Source organism: Hylobates moloch, unplaced genomic scaffold (assembly GCF_009828535.3).
Source record: "Hylobates moloch isolate HMO894 unplaced genomic scaffold, HMol_V3 SCAFFOLD_13, whole genome shotgun sequence".
In the NCBI taxonomy this organism is placed as follows: Eukaryota; Metazoa; Chordata; class Mammalia; order Primates; family Hylobatidae; genus Hylobates; species Hylobates moloch.
Window position 1 is genome coordinate 85141107 of NW_026652288.1, and position 25556 is coordinate 85166662.

At 33.4% G+C, this 25556-nt stretch overlaps 1 protein-coding gene across 1 annotated transcript in view; it reads left to right on the forward strand.

Annotated features, from left to right (window-relative positions):
• NAALADL2 (N-acetylated alpha-linked acidic dipeptidase like 2) overlaps positions 1-25556 on the forward strand; it is a 959155-nt gene that overhangs the window by 608848 nt on the left and 324751 nt on the right. Inside the window, exon 9 of the mRNA XM_032174021.2 lies at positions 2257-2376. Within this exon, the coding sequence (XP_032029912.1) occupies positions 2257-2376 (120 nt within the window). The remainder of the gene's footprint in view (positions 1-2256; positions 2377-25556) is intronic.

Genomic DNA, 25556 nt, shown 5'->3' on the forward strand with positions numbered 1-25556 from the left:
TGTTGGTCAATAAACTTAACAATGGAATTTATAGACAGAATTATTAGAGAATTGATTTAATACTGATCTTGATCTTTGAGAAAAATTATAACATTTTGCTAAATAGGTTCTATACTTTAAAAAGTACCATTTCTTCTGTGAAGAATCTTCATTTGTCAGAGGCTATTGTGGAAATATTATAGATGCTGCAGTAAAAGAAGTCGTTGTTCAAATTTTCTTTACCATAGAACATGTCATCTTAGGCAAGATTAACTTCCCTAAGACTTGATTGCTCAAATGAGTCTACTAACGCCTATCTTAGGAGAATTACATAGACTAACATATAGACAATGTCTGTATGTCTATAGTTATATAGTCTATAATTATGTAGTCTAATTATATAGTCTATAATTATATAGTCTATAGATAATTATATAGACTATATAATTATATAGTCTCATGAGAATTATATAGACTAACATATAGACAGTGTCTATATGGTAGTGTGCTAATAGAAGCTGATATTTCATAGCACTTAAGTAACAGATATTTTTGAACAATATTATGGAAAAATTACTCGAGCTTAAAATTCATCATTTATGTGCACTTAAAATGTTTACTAATTTTAAATGATTGTCTTTTCAGCCCTCTTTCAGAGGTATAGCTGAATTTTCAGCATAAAGTATGGATAACAGTGAAACCATGCAGTATTTATGTTTCTGTCCCTGGCTTCTTTTAGTTAGCATAGTGTTCTCCAATTCCATCCATGTTATCACAAAAGAGAGAAGTTTCTTGTTTTTCAAGGCTAAATTGTATTCCATTGTGTATATATAACACATTTTCTTTTTCTATTCATCTGTAACAGAGTGTAGAATGGTGGTTTCAGCCTGGGGTATGGAGGGAATGGGGAGAAAATGGTAAACTTCTATTATATATTGTGTGGCGTGGCAAATATACTTAGTAATAATAGAGTATTACACATTTCAAAATTGTTAAGTAAATTTTATGTGTTCTCATCACAAAAAATGTAACGTATTTGGGGTGATGAATATGTTAACCAGCTTAATTTAATTATTCCACATTATATTCATAAATCATAACATCACTTTGTACTCCATAAAATTATACAATTTTAAGCTGTCAATTTACAATGAAAAAAATAAAAATAAAATAGGATGACATTATCAATTTGGCAGGTGTACGAGTCCTTGTAGTCTTTCATTTCATAGTATTAGAAGAAGAAAGACACTTTCCCAAGTTATGACATAATGTAATCTTTTAGGACATTTCTGTAGAACTGCCACCATGACAATTATTTGTTAAATGCTTACACAAAAAAACAGGAAAATAGCAGAAAGACTTAGTGGTCCTTCTTAATAGGATCAGTGGTCTTCAATTTTGTGTGGTAAGGAGCAGAAGAGAAGTGGAAAACTATTATATGGAATCATTTGGTGCAGCTTGTGTGCATGAAATGCATCAGGTTTTTTTTTAAGGTAATATTTGCAAGATTACATTGTATTATGGCCCATTTTGCTGATAACACAGGGTTATTTTGTGCAGAGTAGCTCATTGCTTCAAAAGTAAAAGGCTGGTTTTATTCATCACTGAAGTGGTTTATCTATATCTCTCCTCTTATTCAGTAACTCTAAAATTAAGTTGCATTCATATTCTGTAGTTAAATCCATACTGTGTTAACCTTTGAAGATTTTCTCTTAAAATTTGACTTTTGTCAGGAACATGCCTTTAATATAGTTTATTATATATCTAACTCTTACCACTCTTGTTTAAAATCCTTTTATAATCTTTGTGTACACTATTAAATAGTATAAGATCACTTTTTTAAGAAAGTAATTATGGCCGGGTGCAGTGGCTCACATCTGTAATCCCAGCACTTTGGGAGGCTGAGGCTGGCAGGTCACGAGGTCAGGAGATGAAGACCATCCTAACATGGTGAAACCCTGTCTCTACTAAAAATACAAAAAATTAGCTGGAGGGGTGGCCGGCGCCTGTAGTCCCAGCTACTGAGGCAGGAGAATGGCGTGAACTCGGGAGGTGAAACTTGCAGTGAGCAGAGATCACGCCACTGCACTCCAGTCTGGGCGACAGAGCTAGACTCTGTCTCAAAAAAAAGAAAGAAAGAAAAAAAAAAAAGGAGAAGGTAATTATGCAACATAATAATTTTAAGTACGAAATGAAATGTTCATTATTCAACATCTAATTAATAGTAGAATCTATTTATTTGTGTTACAGATAGATCCTTTTTTTTTATTATTTCAGGATTTCAAGAAGGTTCTTCAGAAAAATGTTGTGGCTTATATTAGCCTCCACAGTCCCATAAGGGGGAACTCTAGTCTGTATCCTGTGGCATCACCATCTCTTCAGCAGCTGGTAGTAGAGGTAAGATGAACCACTATTGTATCAAATGATTATGCAAAACCGACCTTTTCTCTATATTTTGACATTTCTTGATTTTTTCATTTATTTTTAAATATGCATCAAATGTTGTTATTTCATTTATTTTTAAATATGCATCAAATGTTGTTATTTTTAAATATGCATCAAAGTTAAGAAATGATCTATTGCTGACATTTTATCAATACACCTTAACTAATTTCTCATGTTCTGGAATTCTTCACTTGCTACTCTTTTATGGTCATATTTCTAGAAGACATGAGTCACACAGTTATAGAGAAGGTATACGAAGATATATTTTTTAAAAATATATGAATTTAGCTCTCAAATTCCCAATTCTGTAATCTCGACATTTTATGATAAGCTTGGTTACTTTTGAATTTCTTCCTCTTCATTCTTGTTTTAAGTAAATGTGAGACCTGTCCTATCTTTACATCTGCTGTGTAGGCCCCCTGAGAGCAAGAACATAGTGATAACTAAATTTAAAAGGTTTAGAAAATATTGTTTGAAAAATTACTTGTGGAAAAAGAAAACATGTTTTCTTAGTATCCTGAAAAATCATATATTTTTTATGTTTCATTGGAGTTACTTATTTTTGAAAATATTTTGTCACTTCTCACCTAATTTAAAAAATTTCGCAGAACATTTTTTCCTGTTTATTAGTAGAGTTCACACTTTTATTTCTGCATTCTTATTAAGAATTTCACTACAGATAAAATACGTGCTATTTCTCAGTATGAAAACAATCATACCACAACTTAGGGGTGGTTTCCTCTTAGCCTCAATGTCTATTAATTTATATGGTGGAACCAATCTTTCAGATGCCCACAGGACTTTTTGGGGAGTATTGCAGGAACTGAACTAGAAAAAGAGAGAGGTAATGAACAGAGCTTTGAATTAGCCATATTTTTGATTGAAGTGTAATGCAAACTAACATTTTACAACTTTCATAAAGTATTTTTTAGCTTAATAGTTTTTATTGGCATTTCCATATGTAGTACAATAAAGAAGACATTATGAAACATGAAGTAGGTAATTCTGTACATTTAAAATCAGCCAAGCCCCTGTGTGCATGCCTAAATTATATCCATATCTGTAAGTTAATTTCTCCCGCTCTGTGTACTACTTTGAAATCCTTGACTCTTACCTGCCTGGAAACCTTGCGAAAGCAAACGAGCCTCGGATGTCACCCTCGGAAATTTAAGATATTTCTGAATGAGTGGATTCTAAGGTAGAAGAAATAGTGATCTCAAGTATCCAGAAATAGAGGAGGGTTGGTTTAAAAATGTGTCATTTTCTTATCGTGTGTTACAAGTTTTCTATTTGGAGAATCTTGAAAGATATTTAATCATTGAAATTGATGGGTAAATAGAAATAGTTAATTATTAAGAAGTATTAAATCTACATAATGTTATTTCTGAGAATATAATGCTATTTAAAATATCTTTGCACATCTTATAACAAGACTAAAATATTTCAGTATCTAAACCTAATTATGTGAGAATACAGCATGGTTTCTCAATCACAAATGGTGACTGATGATTCACAAATGATGACATACATGTCAACATGTACCTCACTTTTTGGAAGAGGAATCTTTTCTGTTCTATAATTGAAAATGTTTGCACACTAACAAATCTAAAAATGAACTGGAATGTGTATAGAAAATATTTTTTTCTGTTGAGATCATGTGTCTGTGTGTGGATGTGTGCATGTTTCACAGAAAAATTTAGAAGGTTAGGAATATCACAACGTCAAGCAAAGGATAGCATAATGTAATTTCAAGCAATGGGGATTACTTATATATATATATCTAATTTTATGGAATGCATCTAAATAACTTAAGATATATTCATACAAAAATTTAATATCACATCATTTTTTAAAAATTATATATTTTTAAAACTCTCAAATATATAAAGGTTTATACATTTTATAAACACTCAAATCTATAACTGTTAAGAGATATGAAGAAAACAAAACTTTACAGTAATTTACATGATTTAATTAAAACAATTCACCAGTAGTAAAAATTAAAAGAAATATTTAAAATGTTTCTTTCAAATAAAAAAAAACTAAAATGATAACATCCAGAACATATGTAACTTCACTTCCAATGTTGAAGATTTTATCAATGATTAAGGACAAAGATATTTCATTAATTTATTTAGATTTATTTTTCTTTGAGTATACACACAGTAGTGGGATTGCTGTGTTGAATGGTAGATTTACTGTTAGTTCTTTGAGAAATCTCCATACTGTTTTCCATAGAGGTTGTACTAATTTACGTTCCCATCAACAGCATATAAGCATTCCCTTTTCACCACAATCTATGCCAATATCTGTTTTTTAACTTTTTAATATTGGCCATTGTGGCTGGGGTAAGGTGGTATCTCATTGTGGTTTTTATTTGCATTTTTCTGATGATTTGTGAAAAAAGCATATTGACTAAATTGTAAATGACACAAGACTGTATAGAATATCTAATCCTTTGTATAGCAATATGTAGATTACAAAAGATTTCATCAAGTTCATATGATAGATTTAAATACATAAGATGAAATCTTTAAAGTATTAGTATCAAGTACTGCATTTAATTTTGTAGAAACTGGATACATATAGGATGTTTTAATGGATTACAAGCTTGATATGAAACAAAACTGTAAAATGGTTGTCCCAAATCAAACACCAGTTTTAAGTACATTTATAGAATGTTATTCCAATCAAGGAGTTGGTAGTCCCACAGTATCTGGTCTATCAGACAATATCTTGATATGATAGTCTTATTACTCAAGTCACGATTACTGGATATATTGAGGTATAATTCACATACAGTAAGATACTCCATTCTTCAATGTACAGCTTGATGAATTTTGACAAATATATATAACCATGTATACACAATCACAATCAAGATATACGGCATTGCTATCACAGTCACGCCCTCAGCATCACACAACTGCCGCTGGCGCTGGGGGGAGGCTTGTCACTAGTGATTCAAGACTGTTTTTCCTATCAGCAATATGAAGTTAAAACCAAGTACTTGGAGTGCTCACCTAGTATTTGGTTCTTATGAAGGTTTTTTCTTGTGTAGATAGTTGTTAAATTGGTGTCCATTTTGGGTGGAAAATTGGTGGAGCCTTCTATTCCTCCACTTTGCTCTGCCCCAAGTCCCCAGCACCTTATTATAAAGAACACGGTGAACTTACTTTAATCCAGTATTCGTATTGAAGGAGCATTATAAACTGTAATTATACATTCCGTCATGCACAAACATTTAAGTACACACACACATACACACTTAGTATTGTATATATTTGTGTATTATATATTATATATTTATTTCTTGATTTATTCTACTGGAGACCTTAGGATGTTCCATAGACATCAGTGGAGTGCCAGTCCCTCTGACTGAGTAGGGAATAAGAGATACTTGCTAAGTTCTAATTTCTTGGGGGGATGAAAGCCCTTTTTTGTAATTTTATTTCCATCGACTCCTTAAATGTACAAAAAGATGTACAGGTAAGTGACCTCTTAGTGAAACACAAATGCCTTCATGCAAAGTGGATTATGAAATTAAAGATAAGATTTATCTCCAAATAATAGTTTTAAAAGTAAGATGCAAAAAACAAACACATATGCACCTCTCCCTATATGTTGCTGTTCTGCTCTTAGTTTTCGAAATCATCTTTTCTAGATCACAGAATGTATTGATTTTGCCTTTAGAAAAACAGAATTTGATCATCCATATTTTAGGCAGCGTTCTGTAAGTCTTAAGAAAATAGCAATGAAATTTCTAACAGGTTATTCTGGGAAAACCTGCAGCATTTGCACATATGAAAGCAGTCCATCTAGCCATATTCTATTTAAATATTGCTTTTGCAGCATCTGCCAGAAACTGGCCAACCTAATTAAAACTAAATAATTACATCCGTATTGTAAAACTTTGCAGAGGATAGACAGTGTTTTTTTCAATTTAATTTAATTTAATTTAATTTTAGAGACAGAGTCTCACTTTGTCACCCAGGCTGGAATGCAAGTGGCATGATCATAGCTCACTGTAACCTTAAACACCTGAGCTAAAGCAATCCGACACCCTCAGCCTCCCAGGTAGCTAATCCTATAGGCATGCACCACCATGCCCAGCTAATTTTTTAAAAAATAGTTTGTAGAGATGGGGGTCTTGCTGTGTTGCCCAGACTTGTCTCAAACTCCCGGTCTCAAGTGATCCTCCTGCCTTGGCTTCTCAAAGTGCTGGGATTACTGCCATGAGCCACCGCACTCAGCCAAATGTTGTTGTTGTAGTTGTAGTTGTTGTTGTTGTTTTAAGTCTCTGAAAAAGTAGCAAAGATATTTTGTAGTTTCTTCTTTAATTTCATGTTTTACTTTTTTTATATACAAAGCACCACAAAATGCATACATATATTTCAAGTCAACTACATTCGTTGGAGTTTTTGAGCTCCAAACTGGTCTATAGTATTATTTCTTCATTGTGAATATCCCATTTGTTGCAAAGCCTACTGATGTGCTAAATATTTAAAGAGAACCCAAGATGTGCACAACATTGCTTTAAGTGTTGTGGTACATCATAAGCAGATGAAATGCCCCTGTTGCCCAGGAGCTTATAATTTTACCAAGAACTTCAGATGTGCATAAATAGCTAAGATATAAGGATGAGTGTGATACGTGCTATCCTAGAATTCACAGGAAAGGGAAAATATGATTGGCTTAATTTGGAAACATGCATTATATGACAGTGGCAAAAAACTGAATGGACTCAGAATCTTAAACAAATTTAGCCATCTGTCTTTTCAAACCTCAATCCTTCAATCGAGTAAAAAACAAACAAACAAGAAAACAGTATTTCTCTTCAAATCACAAGAAATAATGCTCATTCCCATTTTCGTGCTTAATTGAGTGCAAAGTTGTTATGCTTCTGCTCCTTTCTTCTTGTGTGAGGGCGACTAAAATGCCACAGCTTTGTCTACTGAGGTACTTACACGGTTACTTCTCCAACAGCCACTGTACTGTTTTACCTTCTGCCTGACCATGTCACAATTCTTTCGGGTATAAAAACAATACATGTCTGGCATTTTTGATTGAGTGACTAGAGCCTTGACTTTCAAGTAACAGATATATTTATTATTTTTTCTTGACTTTATATTTACGTATTCTGGAATAATAAAAATAACAACTAAGTCTTGTAATAAATCTAAATTAAACCTTGTTATATGAGCTTGTACAAGCTCTTGGATAAATCGATAGATATTCCCTTGAAACAATACCACCAGGCTATGATTTTAATATTTGAAAGAATTTCCTCGGGTCAGGCATCAGAGAAAAGGCCCCAGTCATCTTTCTGGGGGCAAACACCAAAACATTGGGAGCCATGTTGAAACTTGAACACTTGCTGAGAAACAAACAGCAGAGGGTCACCAAATCCAGAATCCTATAAAATAGCTTAGAACTTTACAGATGTTTCTTGAATTTCTTTAAGTGTACATATAAATCAATATATAAATGCATCATCAAGCATCTTTTAGAACAGATGTCACTACTTTTCTAAATCTCTTCGAACAGTTTCTAACCTGACTCTGTATTGACTGCATTAACACGTCATAGTTGAATTTTAGACTAAAGTCAATTCAGAATGATGATATTTAGCATATTAATTTCCCAGAGAATTAGAGAACTTCTTTATTTTATAATTGAAAGCCTGTAACTTTGTTTGGAAAGCACATGCATATTTTACTTTTTAGAGCTTTTGAAAGGGGAAAAGGCCAAATGAATTAAAGTCCTAACCAGAAATCGCTTAATTTACTGTACCTTCGTTCCTTTGTCTTCTATTTTTGCTCGCATCCTGTTACATCATTTTCATATTTATGTGTTTGTTATTCCAACTTTAACCAAAGACTTCTATCTGCTACTGGATTTTCATAATATGCTTTTGCATATACATGTAGTTACAAATAGTCACTGTGCAAAAAATGTGGAAAACAATGTGAGATGAACAGTCCATGTGTTGCTCTGGGTTTGGATGGCATTACTGCCTCAATAGAGCCATTCAAGGGTTTTTGTTGTTGTTGTTTCATTTTATATTGTTTCACTGGTGACACAATTTAGACTTATTTTTTCCAAACACTCTTTTTTTGGTTACTTGCAACTTTTTTTTCCACAAGAATTGTTGACCGAATATACAGTAGCAGATTACAGAAGGTATGGTGGTAAAATAAAAATAGCTGTCTTCTCACTCCGCTCTTGATAATTTAATTCAGTACTGAAACAAAGTTTAGTTTCTCTTCTGCTTCCTGTAAGATATAACAGTACAACTGATGTTGAAACATTCTGTTAACTTGTCTTTTATGACACATGACATAGATTTTGGGGGTTTTATTTATATATTTTTGTTTTGTTTAGTTTTTAATGAGAGAAATTCTATTTTCTTATTTACCATGAATTGCAATTCTTTTCTGGGGGTAGTCCTTAATTTATCTTCCTTTCTGCTGGTGTTTTTACTTCTAATCAACAGAAGTGACCATAAAGACTAATTAACTGACTTAAAATCCTTCTCTACACTGCTTTACCACTTCGATAAAGATTCACATTTAAAATTGTGATTCTATTGGCAGGTTTATCTGTCTCCTAAGTTTACAAGGTTTTGCTTTGTGTTAAAACTAATGCATCCCTCCAGTTTATTACTGTTTTACAAGGTTTTCTGTTCAGTATATACTGACAATATGTAAATCCCTTTTTATTTAGATCTAGATAACAAGAGAAGTCTTAGTGAGATTCCGCTTAAAACTCCAATTTTCAGAAGGCAGCTGATTTATATATTTGGACTATGTAACCAAAAAGAAATCCAAACAATTTGAAACTTGAAATACTGTTTATGAACTCAGCCACACTGTCATAATTAATATCACATTGTTAAAATGGCTTAAGCTGAGTTACTTTTTGTCTGTAATTTTTTGATTGGTACACTGGACACAGGCCTCTTCAGGACTTGAAAGAATGACTGTTTACTCAGGACAGATATTAGTGAATCACTACTGTTGGGAGATTAGATAAAATTCTGTAACAGCATCATTAATGCAGTACAGTACACTTTTCCATTTAAAAGATGAAATTTACTCTGATAAATTGTTGCTTTGTTCCCCACCTTAAACACTGATGAAGTCTTACATGTTTTGGTTAAAAACCTATCATTAATGCTATCAATTAATAATTTACATAACACTACAATAGTGATATTCGTTCTTATGACATATGACGTTTATATAGCATTTTAATTAATAAAGAAATAAATTTAAACAGTTTTATGCTGAACAAAATAATAACCATCTCAAGAATAAGTGCTGAGGTAATTTTAGTATCTGTTGTTATGTGCTTATTTTTGATAAGTTGTATAAACTGTGGATTCTTGGTTTTTGCCATTTCTCTTTTTAAGTTGTAACCTGATTAAACAATTTTGTATTTGAATGGTTTGCTTGGATCTTTAACAAAATTATTTGGTTCAATGAAAGAAAAGGTAATCAACGTAATAATAATGTTAAATAAATGGTTAAATAAATATACCAATGAACTTGCTTTGAACAAGCATTTCCCAGTGTGCATTATGAAAGGTATACAAAGTAGAACCTTCAGTATGTTATCTTGCATTATAAAGATCCAAAGCTAAATAGAACATGCAGCCTTTTCCAAACTCATTTTACTCTGGAACATTTTCCTTCAGACATCTTGTGAAAGATGGCCACAGGAATGCTGCTTTAAACAAACCCCATATTATTTAAAATATGAAATTGTACAAAAACTAAGTTTCCAATATCTTTACTTTGATAATGAATTTTTCAAATGTCAAGATCCACAATTTGCATTTTTCAGTGCAAATACACTTTTTCAGAAGCACAACTCAATACACAGTGCTGCTAAGGCTTGAAGGCACTGATTACTCCTTCTCTTTGATCTGGAATTTCACCTGCAAATTTATAGCCTTAAGTGTCTTATAACCTGACATGAATCTCTCCATAGTTACTACTACTAACTGTATTTTTAGTTGCAAAATTATAATTTTAAGGTGAGAATTATAAAATAAATTGAACAGCAGAACATTAAGCTATTTTAACCCTGAAAAAACAGTTCTCCTAAGGGCCATGGATAGTAATTTTATGTATGTCTTCAAGGTTTACGGAAACGATTTCAATTCAGCCTAAGGAAGAATTCTCAAATAGGAAGAATTACCTTCAGGTGCTCAAACACTGCACTGATGTAGGGAAGAGGAAGTGAATATTGTTATGGATGAATGCTTTAGTCAATATTTATTTATAAAGTAATTCATTCATAAATTCATCTTTTATTTGTGTTTGTTTGTTTGTTTAGCTTTTATAATATATAAAAGAGCCTATAATTTATTTCTAGGTGCCTCTGGTTTCTGGGCTAAGAGCTTTCATATTTATAGTTTATTTATCTATATTGTGCCTTAACAAGTTCTGGCTTTAAATCTACAAGCCATATACGATAAACGTCGGTGAAATACAAGAAACCATGAAAATTTTAGGTCCAGTGTTAATGTTTACAACTCTTTTCTGAGACTGTATAACCACATAAACATAGCACATTGTTGTAGACATATATCAATGGCAACCATCTCATCCACAAGCAACTCTAACTCATTTATCTTCTGTAATCAATGGTAACTCCAGAAGGAGTTTAAGATGGCAGTAGCCTGGATTGAAATAGACATGATGTAGTGAGGTTTAGAGAGAAAAATCTATTTTAGAATCATAGCATCAAAAGTAGTATTCTATTCCACAGCACCCTTCTTCAAGTAAAGTAATCCAGAATTATTTACTTTGAAATTTCAGAATCTAAATGAAAGGTATTAATTTATCAGTTATGTTTTACATAAAGTTGTCAACCTTGAAATAAAATAGTTTTTTCTAGCTTTATACAGACTTCTAAAATATTAAGGAGATTTCAGTAATATTCAGTAGATAATCATAGGATCCGAAAATAATAAGGTATTGTACAATCCGTAAATAAGGTGGGCTGCTGCTCTAGTTTGATAAAGATTCACAAGGGTGATTGACATTTTCACTTTAACCTAGGATTTAAATAAAAGAACTACGTATATTAGAAAATAGCTCCTTGAGAACTAATATAGCTCCTTTTATTATCTTATCCTGCTCTTTGTAAAAAGTGTATAAACTATACATGGGCAAAAAGAAAAACATAATTCATCACCTATAATTTTACTATCCAGAGAGAAACACTGAGAACATTTTTCTTTGTGTAATACATGCAGATTATGTTGTTACCTAAAGGGAAATGTGATCTGTAGTTTTTTCCTTTTAAAATACCGTAAAGTAGCTGCTATTTTTTAAAAAAGCAGTATTATCATTGGTACATAAGTGAATGTAGATGAACAATATATGGGAATTCATTGTAATATACTTACAACTCTTTTGTAGGTTTGAATTGTTTTTGAAAATAAAAATGTCCAATTAATGTATGTGTATTATTTTATTATATAGCTATATTGCCTTTACTGACCAATTCATTTTCTTTAACATTTATATACATTTCAAAGATTTCTTTGTCATTACTAACAATGCCAATATGTGTGTGTGTGTGTGTATATATATATGTAGTTGTATCTACATACTCTTTTCCCTTTTCAATTAGAAAGCTTGGGGATCAAAAAGGTACTGCTTCAAAATGCTGACTCTAGGACCACAGCACCATAAACTGATAGGTATTTGGAACAACTTCACTCGTGATGGTGTAAAATGGTGCCATCACTTGAAAAAATGGTTTGACTTTTTTATAAAGACAAACATGTATCAGTCATATTACTGAACAGTCACAAGTCTTGGTATTTATCCAAGAGAAATGAAAATACATTATACAACAACATACACAAGCATGTTCGTGACAGCTTTATTCACATTAGCCCAAACAACCTAAATGTCTATCAGGAGGAAAACAGATAAATTGTCCCGTGGTTTACTCATATAATGAAATACTACCTAGCAATAAAAAAGAATAGTCTATTGGCAGATACAGCATCATGGGTTAATTGCAAAACCCTGTGACTTGCAAAAGTATCTAGACACAAAACTATGTATTATACAGTTACATTTACGAAAAGTCCTAGAACTAACCTGTGGTAAAAGAAATCAGTATTTACTTCTGGATTGGAATGCCATTAGATATAAACTTTAATACATGTATATTCAGTGTATCTCCAGGAAAAAATTCATCTTTCAAAAGTTCCAACTCATGCTTAGAGACACAAACACTTATCATTGCACTGAGGTGAAGCTTACAGTACTATTGGGAAAAAAATATTAAAAGTTATTCACTTTTCAATAAGAAAAAAATTAGAGAAACTAAAATATACTTATCTAAGGGACACATATTAGCCAACATCTAGAAAAATCTCAGCATGAATGTTAATCATTAGATTCTAAGTCTGCTAAAATTACTATAATTTTATATTCAGTGAATTCTTCAGTTCGCACAGGAGGCTCCTCAAATCTGAAGTTTTCAAGAGGCTGCTGTTGACTATTAAATTTCCAATGACCAAATGTATCTCAAAAGATAAAACCACATAAATTGTTAGCTTCAAATATGGAACCATAGACTACAGATGTAGAGTTTGTTTTGCCAAAAGCTTTTTAAGTAACTAAAGCCTTGGTTTATGTTATGGTCTTTTAATCTGTCAGTGTCTTTAAAAGCATTTATTATTACAATATAACTTCCAGCTCCCTTTGAGAAAATCTTTCATCTTGACATGTAAGTTGTCATTTGTATATGTTCAGAAATATCTTCTCAGAAGATCTTTTCATCATGTTTACAATTCACACAGATTTCTAAAAAATAGTTTTTCATACAGACCCATTGCTTCATTAAAAGTAGTTAATTCATTCTATGTTTTCACTAACCTACTAATTTTGTTTAGATTCTCTCTCCCCTTCAGCTTACAAAATAATAGTAAATTTAGGACACAATAATACTCTATCTGGATAATATTCTGATATTGGTCTGGAAATTTTATGAGGAAAAGATAGTAGAAATTTAACATAATCTTTTGAGATTAACACTTGATACTTTTACTTATTTTCTGGACATTTAGTAATTTCCTTAAACTTTTTACTAGATGTGTGGAATTGACTTTTATTTGTAAGTGTCCTATCTGCTCATTCCAACAACGTCTTTTGGACAGGAACACCTAAGTTAGTTGAGTCCACTTCATTCAAATAAACATACCTGTTCCTTAAAATAAACGTACCTGAATAAAAAGTCTGAATTTCACAAATGCACAAAATCACTACTTGAGAAATAAACCTACCTAGGGAATGATACTAATTTAGCAAAACTTTTATATATCAAATTGTTGTGTTATATATAATAACATATATTTTCAACCTCTGTATCCTAATAATTGCAACTTATTCTATTAAAGATATGTACAGGAAGTTTATGGAGATATGTTGGGGGAAAAAAGAGTCGTTAAGTCTTTAGAAAGCATGCACATAGTAAGCTGTGTGCCAGGCATAAAACAGATTTAATTGCAATTGACTTTACTTTTTGGCTTTTTTTCTTTTTTAACTTTCCTTTTCTCCTTTTCCTGACCCTTTAAACATCTTTTTTCCTGACTTCTTTACTACTCTTTTTTTCTTGTTTTTCTATTTATTTTTCTTCCTTTCAGGGTACTTAACAATCAAGTGCTTGTATCTAATATGTCTTCTAATCTATCATTTAATTTTTTTCCACTTCTATTAATTTTTTTTTTTTTTTTTTGTAACTGAACTTGACCTCAAGTCAGCCATGCTCAGGGCTAGAACTTCAATAATGTTTGGTTTTCATAGTCATCTCAAGGGAATGCATTTGGTGTTTCAGGACTAGGTTGCAGAGGACCGTTGATTCAAACACAGATGTCCCATGTTGAGAGCAATGGGCTACTGGTTACTGGTTTGGGTAAGAAATAATTGAATGTGTGCTTGGGTGATTAAAAGTCTCAGCATTGGGTACTGAAAGCAGTGCAGACATTTTGCTGAGAAGAATAGAAGGGAAAATAAGTATTAGTTTGACGCAAACGTAATTGCTGGTTTTGCCATTACTAATATTTAGTGAGCATATGCACCCCAGGTCCTGTACTAAATACATGTTTATATATTATTGATTATTATATTGTTTTCTGGAAGCAGGCTAACCTCATATTTTTTAAGCAGCTAGTCCTAGAAGCAGAGTAAAGTTATGACCAACTGAGTCTCTTAGTCAAACAGATAACTAAAGAGCAACACAGTTTAGTAGAAGGACCACTTCAAAGTCTAATACTTTATTTGGGCAAGGGCTGAAATTATAAGAAAAAAAAGATACAGATAAATACTATTTACCATGAATAGTGTACCCAGGTGTACCAAAAGTAAAATGTTTCCTCTTACTTTGAAAGTTTATCTGTTAGGAAAACACATTTAGAAAAAAAATTATTAGTTACATTTATAAAATATACATATTTGTTAAAACAGTTCACCGCTTATTTGAGCAACATTATAATCAGTACTTTCAAATCACTGAAAATATCTATTTTTGAAAGTATCTCTTAAAAGAAATAATTATTTGCAAATGCTATGTAACATAAATCATGTTTACAAGATACCTTTTAATCATTATAAAATTGCTGTCCTCATAGTTAAAATGACACTGTATTGATATTGTATGTTTCAAACTAAGTGTGCTATGTAGTCATTTACTGTTGCCATTAATTCTAAGAAAAGAACATAAGTCAACTCACTTTCTTTAATAAAGAAAATAAATTATGTTTTAATAATGTCAAAATCATTCTTAAAATACTATAGTAGGGAAGCATTTTATAATGTACCTAGTAAAATATGTACAGGGATATATGTCATTTCACAGACATTTTGTATATATAAATTGTTTTAGTGTTGATTAGACTTGAGGCTAATGAGGCCAAGACTTGCTAAAAGCTGTAGTTAACGACTGCATTATCGATAGCAAATTACATTGGTTAAATTACCAACCTTACCCAGTAGCATGAACAGTTGATCTTTTTTTCTTTGCTTTTTTGTTATATGGAAACAAGAACTGAAAGCTTGACTACGTGTTTCTCTGTTAAGACAACAGAACTGTTAGTTGCTGTTCTTATCAGTGTGCTCTTTGCCTGTGTACAGTAGTTTTTAGTGGAAGTATAGCTGCCAGTTGCCTTAATACTACCTGGGCTTTCCCAACTGTATTGGTTAAGAATGGATAACAGTAAGAATGCAGGGATCACAAGATTTGTATATGAATGTATATCTAGAAAAAGTGATCCTGGTTTAACAATATATTGGCTTTGTAATACCTTGACTATTGCTTAACCTCTCTTAGCTTCAGTTTTGTTTCATCTTTCTATAAAATAGGAATAATAATACTTATGTTGTTGCTATGGACTGAATGTTTGTGTTTCCACAAAAGTGGGGCTTTTGGGAGGTAATTAGGTCATGATGGTGGTGCTCACATAATGGGGTCAGAGTCTGAATTAGGTAGGATTCTCCACAGTGACAGAACTAATAGGATATACATATATATAGGAAAGGGAGTTTATTAAGGAGAATTCACTCACACGATCACAAGGTATTAGTCCCACGATAGGCTGTCTGTAAGCTGAAGAGCAAGGAAGCCAGCAGTGGCTCAGTGGGAGTCCCAAAACCTCAAAAGGAGGGGAGCTAACCATGCAGCCTTCAGTCTGTGGCTGCAGGTCTGAGAGCCTCTGGAAAACCACTGGTGTAAGTCCAAGAGTCCAAAAGCCAAAGAACCTGGAACCTGATGTTCAACGGCAGGAATCATCCAGCAGGGGAGAAAGATGAAGGCTGGAAGACTCAGCAAGTTGGCTTTTCCGCCTTCATCAGCCTGCTTTTTCTAGCTACGCTGACAGCCATTGGATGGTGCCCATCCAGATTAAGGCTGGGTCTGGCTCTCCCACTCCAGTGATTCAAATGTTAATCTCCTTTGGCAACACCCTCACAGATACACCCAGAAACAATACTTTGCATCCTTCAATGCAATCATGTTGACGCTTAATATTAACCATCACAGAGCTCTTATAAGAAGAGACAGGAAAGAACTTGCTTTTCCTCTTTGTTCTCCGCCATGTGAGGATGCAATGAAGTGACAGCTGTCTGTGGACCAGGTGACGGGCTGACAACAAAACTCTAACCATGTTGGCACCCTGATTTCAGAGTTCCAGCCTTTCAGAACTGTGAGAAATACACGTTGGTTGCTCAATCTGCCCAGTTTATGGTATTCTATTATAGCAGCCTGAACTGACTAAGACACTTGTCTTATCTACTTCAAAAAGTTGTTCTGAAAATCAAGAGATTTTGTCAAAAGCAAGTTTAAATATTGCAAAACATATAAACCTTATTTTTCCACTGCAAGACTGTGGAAAAGTCTTGCAAGTTGCAAGACTATATCATATCTGAAGTACAATCAAAAGGGAATAACACATTACCTTTATCCTGCTCCTCAAAACAGAGTGCAAATACCCTAGCCTTCCCAAATCTCTTTTTCTGGGAGGGGACAGGCTAAAAAGAAGGCTCACCTCTAGGACTCATGGAGTCTAATCCTCACTATGTAGTCTCTAGTTCCACTTCCCTTCACTGAGGCCCGTCTCTTAGTGACTCAAAGGATGTTTGTTACCCAGTTAGCATTTCTCTCTCTATTCCTTCACCAATTTTGGCTTCACAAATGATAAATTTTGTGTTTTGAAACTCCACATTCATATTTCTGACTTCTATTTTTCATCATCTTCAGGCTGTGTATGAACTTACACCCCCAAACCTCTAGAGCTATCACAAAGAGAGAGGCCCCACCCGCTCTCTAGAAAGAAACTTTTTAAATGTGGCAAAATTTCTCTTGGAGGCTGGTTTAGAAAGGATATGAGTGCCATAACACAGATTACTACGTGAAATGTTTTGTTTCTTGTCGGTCTTTTGTGCAATATCAGGCACCTTAACTCTCACTCAGTTGTTTAGGACAAAGACCTTGGAGACCTCTTTCACTCCTCTCTTTATCTCTTACCGCTTGTACTTTCCAGTGGGAAGTCCTATTGGCTCTACTGTCAGCCTATAGCCAGGATGCAACTGTATCTTGCCACCTTCTCTCCCTCCACTCTTGTCCCATCTAAGATGATTTCAGTAGCCTTTTAACCACTTTCCTCCCCTTTGCCCCATACAACCCATTCTCAGCATAGTAGCCAGTTATCCTTGAAGACTTAAGTCAGATCATGCTCTGCCCTTTTTCTCATTTCACTTAGAGTAAAAGCCAAAGTCCTTACAATGGCCGGAGAGGCCCTGCAAAACCTGGCCTTCTTACCTAACTGACCCTACCTACTACTCTCTCCTTTGCTCACTCTGCTGCCATTGTGATTTTTCACAGTCAGACCCACCTCATCTACCCTCTGTAATTTGCAACCCCCACTGCACCCAAGCACTACCAAATCCCTTAACCTGTACTATCATAGCACTTATAATATTCTATATAATCTACTTATTGACTATTTCTGTCAGTCCCTCCTTCTAGGATGTAAAGCACAGGAGGACATTGAGGCATAGTTGTCTGTTTTGTACTCTGATGTATTCCTGAAACCTAAATGAGTATCTGGTACTTAGTGGGTTCTAAAGTAATTGCTCTACAAATGAACATAATTTATTTGCCCATCCAAAGCACTATCCATGAACTAAGAGCAGATTTCTGTGTTTCTTCCTCCAGGAACCTTAGTTCCAGGTTTGATGATTAGTCCTCAGTGTATCCACAGAGCTCTTACATGGAGAGAATTCTTCCTCTTCTAACACACGTAATAACCTATGAAGATATTAAATATTTTGCCCCTTTCTGGAGTCCAATCCACATATCATTATAAATTTTCAGAATTATTAGTACAACATCTTCTTAAATAAATGCAAAGAGTGTCTGAACAACTTAATGTAAAGATACATTTTAGTAGAAAAATTTACTTAGAAGACTGTGTGTATATAGCAGAAAATGGGCCTAATCCAGATATGGTAAATAACTTCTTGACAAGGAATAGAATGTCTGTCATTCCCAGGTTTGTTAGAAATGCATGTTTTTAAATTATTTCCTCTACTGTATATCTATCAAAGAACTATGTAGTCTGGGAAAGACTGGCACCAATTTAAGTAAGGGGATTAATAGGCCAAAACAAAGCAAACACTACTGAAATGGAAATGCCAAGAAGAAAAGTGACATGATAAAGCTGACATTATTGAAATGGAAAACAGTGTAGAGTTTAATAGCATGAATAGCTGAGATATTCTCTTGTCAGAAAAAACATTGCCCTTCATTGAAATACTTCAACTTTTGTTTAATTCTACATCAAAGATGTTTCTTTGAATGTTTGACATAATTAGTAATTTCTTTTGTTACTCTTTCAAAAGAAATTGAACGAAGATTGTGGGCACACATAATATGAATTAGAGGACAAGCATGAATTAGTTTGAAGACCTCGACCTTTATTTACTCTAGTGTTGAGTCTAGCTATAATCTAGAACATGCAGACAATATGACGACCAACAAGCATTCTGTTACTCGACTAAAATTGGTGGAATATGTTAAGCATTACTTAGAAATAGTTTCTATGCCAGCTTTTCCATTTGTCTGGTGTGTATGTGCTGGATGTGTGTGTGCACACATACATGCACATTCATCTATGTGTAAATTAAAACATTCATTAAATATGATTTTTCTTAAATTTGAATTTTTAAAGTTTCTCTCAAAACCAACAAGTTAATGAGTAATAAAGTGTTTTCCCCCCTCACATGTTCTAATTTTACTTTCAAGTAGATCTGAGGTTAGAGAAACTGAACTGATTGTGAGATTAAATGTTTACCTTTGAGATTGTGCTAAGGCCATACTTCACATGCCTGCTCCATAGAATTCTATTTTTCTACTGATAAGTTATTGGAAAAGGATGCAATAAAACATAAATTTTATGAAAACGTGTTTGTACTTAGACCAGAATCCCTTCCAGGACATCTCCTGCTTGATTAGAAGAGGCTGGAAGACTTAGTCATGTCGAATAACACTATCACTGGTTATAAGCCAGATATATAATAAACAGCCAATCTGAATAGCTGGTGACAGTGGCTATTGGCATGAGCATGAAATGGCTGATGGATTTTCCTGTGGATGGCAGCCACGGCAGCAGTTGCTGGGGCTTAACAGACCAGGATTTCATCTTATCATCCAGAAATAAAAACTACTATTGAGGAAGAATGAAAAATTACGTTTATCCAAGTGATTGCTCTTGTGGATAAGTATTTACACTGACTCTAAAAATTCAAATAAAACTAAGGGTAGCCTAAAAAGATATTACACAAATATTTAGAAAAATATATTAAAGGAATATTTTGACAAGGCAATTAATTAATACTATTATATTTAAAAAATTCACACCTATGATCTCAAAGAAGAATGGGTTATAGTTAGGGAAGCATAATGAAAATCAAGCAACATATTTTATTATTGTATATTCGGTTGCATGGATTGATTAATTAAAAAAAGTTAAATTGGTATATGGTGGTCATAGCCATGTATAGAATGAAGACTATTTTCATTACCTGTATTCCAGAATATTAGAAAGGGGAGAAAATGCCACGGTGAACAAATAAGACAGATGTTTCCTCAAGTCATTCTGATTCAAAAGAGAAAGACCTAAGTTGTTAGCATATGAAATTTTAAAAGCTTGACAATTCTAGATAAAATTTTTTGGTTCTGGATCACTGATCTGAAACCAACAGATGTCATGTCATAAGAAAGTAAAACTCATTACCATAGTGTCTTATGTGAAATAGGGTAACTCTCAGTTTTTTTCCCAAGAGTAGAAATGACCATGCATGCTATTAATTTTTAGAAGTAAGCTAAGTTTGCAATTTGTTGAGTGAAAACAATTAAGTTAGATGGGATACACAGTCTTCTACTCCTTGTAGAAGAGACTCCTTTTGGGTCTTCTACTCCAAAACCAAATATACTCTCATTTTAAAAATAGAGCATTATTCCTTACGAAACTACTATAAGTAGTAGTCTCTAAATTAGTATATGACAATTGACATTTTTGCTTTTAATCTAGTCCCTTTCTTTTAGGAAAATAACACCTAGATTTTTCTGGGTACCGATACCCTCCTCCGTTTTTAGCCAGATGATGTGGGTACATTGTCCTGACCCTCACTTCTAAAGGTGGGTCCTACTTGACTTAATCATCGCGGCCCATCTCTCTGTCAACAATGATCAGTTCATGGATGGACACATTACAAAAACAGAGCCAATGAGGTAGTGAGATGTTGACTACTTTTCAGGAAATAGAAGCGTTTTCTCTTTCCTTTGAGAGTGCTGGGAAAGATAACCTTTCTTTGCTGTAATGGTGTGAAGATAGGTCAGAGAGACAGAGAGGTATTAAGTCCTTGATGATAACCTTTAAGTTGCTAGATCACCTTGCCCACTTTAGACTTTTAGTTAAGAAAGTAATGCATTCCCTTTATTGTTTTAATGAATCTTTTTCCTCGCTTAAAACATAAGTAACTATTTTTGTTGTTGTTGTTGTTTGTTTGTTTTTGAGACATAGTCTCAATCTGTCGCCCAGGCTGGAGTGTGGTGGTGCGATCTCAGCTCACTGCAAGCTCCGCCTCCCAGGTTCACGCCATTCTCCTGCCTCAGCCTCCCAAGTAGCTGGGACTACAGGCACCCACCACCACGCCAGGCTAGTTTTTTTGTGTGTGTGTGTGTGTTTTTACTAGAGACATGGTTTCACCATGTTAGCCAGGATGGTCTCAATCTCCTGACCTCGTGATCTGCCAGTCTTGGCCTCCCAAAGTGCTGGGATTACAGGCGTGAGCCACCACGCCCAGCCATAAGTAACTATTTGTATGGAAAGTACCATCAGAAGCAGGATGGTAGCAATAATAGACCCTAAATGTGGGAGTGGATGAATTGAAAAGTTACAATGAAAGAAAATGGAGATCCCCTCTTCCCCACCAAACCGGGAGGTAGGCAATCCATGGAACATCATAGCCGAATAGCTGGGTTAATTATTACCTTATAGTTAGGAATTCAAACCAAGACTATGCACTTGAGGTACAAGAGTTTAGAAAATTTTAGAATGTTGATATATAACGACTATATCTTATAGCCTTCAAATAAGGTTACTTTGAACAATTGAACACAAGGATGGATAGAGACTTTTTTAAAACATTTAAATTCCTTTCCAGCAGCAGCATTTAGATAAGTCTGTCCAAGCTCTAAGAACATTCCAGGGCTGCCACTTCCAACACCCCAGAGCTGCAACATTTCTTTCTTTTTTCTTTTTTTTCCATCAGGAAATATTTTATTGTCCTATGTGCCTTTCTTTGTTTATTCACTTGAATTTTTTTGTTTTTATTGTATTTTGTTTATATTGAATCTATAGTAAATTTTGTCTCCCCACTTTTCGATCTGTGTATTTGTCTTCTGTGCTTATCTAAAGCTTCTTAATATTTTGTCTTTTGAGTATGCCTTTTTTCTCCATTTGAAGTATATGTTTTAAATTTTTATATAGTTGAGCTTTTAAACTTTTGCTACTGTTAAGAGACTAACTTTAGGATTAACTTTGTCGAAATTTTAAAAATCATTCCCAATATATGTTTCTAGTTATTAACTGTTTCATTTATATGAAATTTGATTTTTGAATAATAGAATTATTTTCCACATTGTTATTAGCTGTGGACAAGGCACACTAAATTTACTACAATATAAAGATCCTTACGGAACAAGACTTTCTGACTGGTAGGCCATGCCACCCTGCCACGCTACACATGAAGATTACCTGAGGGGCTATAGAGAGCTTGCAGCTGTCAGTACCTACAATCCATCTCCATCTGTGGGCATACACCAACATTTATAGCAATGATACAAATGTTGTCAGTTTTTGTGTGCCATAAAATGAAAAAAGACTGAGAATCACCTTTTACTAAAATTATGATCAGAATAATTTGCAAATGAAACTCAGAAAAAACTCAGAAAAAATACTTTTGATATTTTCTGACCTCAGCAAGGTTATCCATTGCTTAGAATGGGTCCACCATGCAAGGTCATAATTGAACCTCTGGGTAAAGCTATGTAGCAGTTACAAAAGTACAAATATCAGACTTACCTAACTTGTTTAATACAGGCATATAATAAGAATTTTTTCAAAAGAATTTCCAAGGTAAAATGTTCTTTTGAGTTTTGACATGAGAAAATACTGCCCCTTAATGTGGAATAATACTGTTTATCTCTTACAGTTGAACCCTACATCAAAAGTTTTTCCTTCTACAACTCCTTTTAGTTCAGCATGATTGGATTCAATTGCTGCTCATTCTTTAGTGTATGGAGTAGTCACTCAGGCAGCTCTGAAAAGTGCTGAAATGAAGCCCTTGAAGTTGAATTTGCGGCTTTGAGAGGCAGGATACTTTTCATCTGCATTCCCACTTTTTATCATTGTCCTTAAAGTATTTTAGAAAGAAGAAAGACATTAAGATATATGGAGTATGAAATGCTAATCAGGTAAGATGATAAGTGCCATTCAAAGGGAGAGATGAAAACCACATAATGGATCTTGATTGTGAATATCTGATAGTTGTGCCAACATACTAGCGCCTTTGGCAGGGAAACAGTACCCGGAGAGAAGCCTGTACCCATTTTTCCATAACAATTCCAAGCATTAATAGATCATTCACATTCATTTAACCCATTATATAATTCACATACATGTGAATTACTAAAGCGCACACATACTCATATACAAATGTAAATTATGTATGTTCATCTATAAGTAAACATCTGTATAGGTATATACATATATAGCTGTGTAAATATTATTCCACTAATTTTAAATAACACCTTTAGAAATAATTACTGGATGATAAGAAAAACATCTAGTCCCCTTTATTTTTATAACTACATAACTGATATCTAGAACATATGGCTCTTTCTTCCATTAAAAACATCTTCTAGCTCTTTTTGCCATTAAACGTGTTATAAATATGCTTTTATTTACATGGAAAATAGGTTCATGATACATTTTTAAAGTGAAAAATTATGTTTATAACAGATATTTATGTGTATACATATGTTAATGTGCATAACATGTACACATATATTTCTGTATATTTATATTCATATAAATATATATGTATTTATACATATGTATATACACATATAAATGTTAATAACTAAATGCTGAATGCACTTAAATGATAACAGTGGGGTCATGGAATTTTTGATGGTTTTCTTCTTATTTCACACTTTCCTCTATTTTCTGAATTTGATAGTAAGCACATTAATTTTATCATCAGAAAAAATAATAAATCTAGTTTTATTTGAGGAAGGAATATGAAGAGCCACTCTTTCTAGCAACCTCACATGTGTATAATTTGGATTTACCTTCTCTTGAAAACAAGACTGAAGTTGTCAAAACTCTAATAAAATAGAGATCATCCAATGCTATAAAAATGTGCTCCACTCTTAGGGAAACATAATAGGTAAAACATTCATCTCTTACACATGTTAACTATTTACTGCTCAAGTTCATCCAAGCTCAATTCTCATATTATACCAGCTCACCAGAAAGCAACATAAGTTAATCTTTTAACTTTGCCCTGCACAATATTTCTTGTACAAAACTTCAATTGACATTATGCCTGTGAAAACTGCATATTTTAACCAAAAGACAGCTCAAGGCAACTTAACTTTGGTCTGTGTAGCATTTCCCTTACCAAACATTATTATCTGTGTCTTTTCCCAAGGGCTGATGTCTGTAATAGTCACCAGTATAACAAATGCAACTGTTTTCTCAATCTGCTAGTACAAGTGTTGTCATTATGTTGTTTTGCATTTCTTTTTGGATGCCTCATTAAAAACTATTGTCGACACTCTTAAATAATAGACACATACACACAGTGAAAACTGTACTATCTGTGGAGTCTTCTTATTTCCCTAGGAGCTGGGAAGCTCAGATACAAGTTTGAGAACTAAGTAGGATTAGCTTGGATTTATTTGGTGTAATTTCATCCTCTCTATCTTGTCTGTAACACAAGGCTTAAAAAATACTGTCTCGTGTTAAAAATATTACATACTTCTTGTATACAAATTTTAAAATGAAGAGAAACACACAAAAATTGTAATTGTTTATAATCTCACCATTTTGGAAATTGTACTGTGAGTCTTTTATCTCAATGTATATTTATTTATATGTATATTTTGCTTCTCATAATCCTTTACATACTATATATAAACAACCTGATTTTCACTTAATATATTAACTATTTTCCCATGTTATCAATTAATATTCTATAATTTGTGATGTCTACATATTTTGAAGCATTTAAACCATTTTAATTTTTCTATTACAATATGGTGATAAACATGCATGCATACGTAAGCATTTCTAGCAATTAGAATCCCAGAGTAACAATGTCTGTTTATTTTTAGGAATTTAACACTATGTGAATCTTTAAAATAAACCTGTAGCTTCAGGAGATCAAGGAAATTATACATTCCCTGTCTGACTCGTGTTCCTAGGGAGACTTACAAATTTTCAACAGCTCTGAGATCACTCATAAGCTGGAAATGAATGGAAGGTCAGTTTCTTCACTTCTAGTTACCAGTATCATCTCAGAGTACAGCATAAGTTCAGTATATTCTGACTCTCCAGAATCCATGCTTTTTCATTATGAAAAAGCACAAGAAAAATGTTCTACACTGATATGACTAATACCCACAGGCGATTTCCAGTCGGTACCTAGGACCCGTCTTTAAATACTATGGACATATCGTCTGCTGTCCCTTGCCATCGGGTATCACAGGCCTTCATACACATATCTGTGCTTTCTTCTCACCGTAGTATTTTGAAGATTTTAAGTACAATATCTTTTTAGTTGGTCTGTCTTTTCCAGAGCAAGAGGCTTTTGATATGCAATGCATATTGTGACTGGAAATCTATAACTGACTTCTCCAAATTCCTTATCTTTTCAAGATTTGCAGTGTTTTCTCTCCTGAAATATTCTATTGTCCTGCTTCAGTCTGAACAATTGCTTACTAAGCCTGCTGCACAGTTATCATCCTGGGATTTC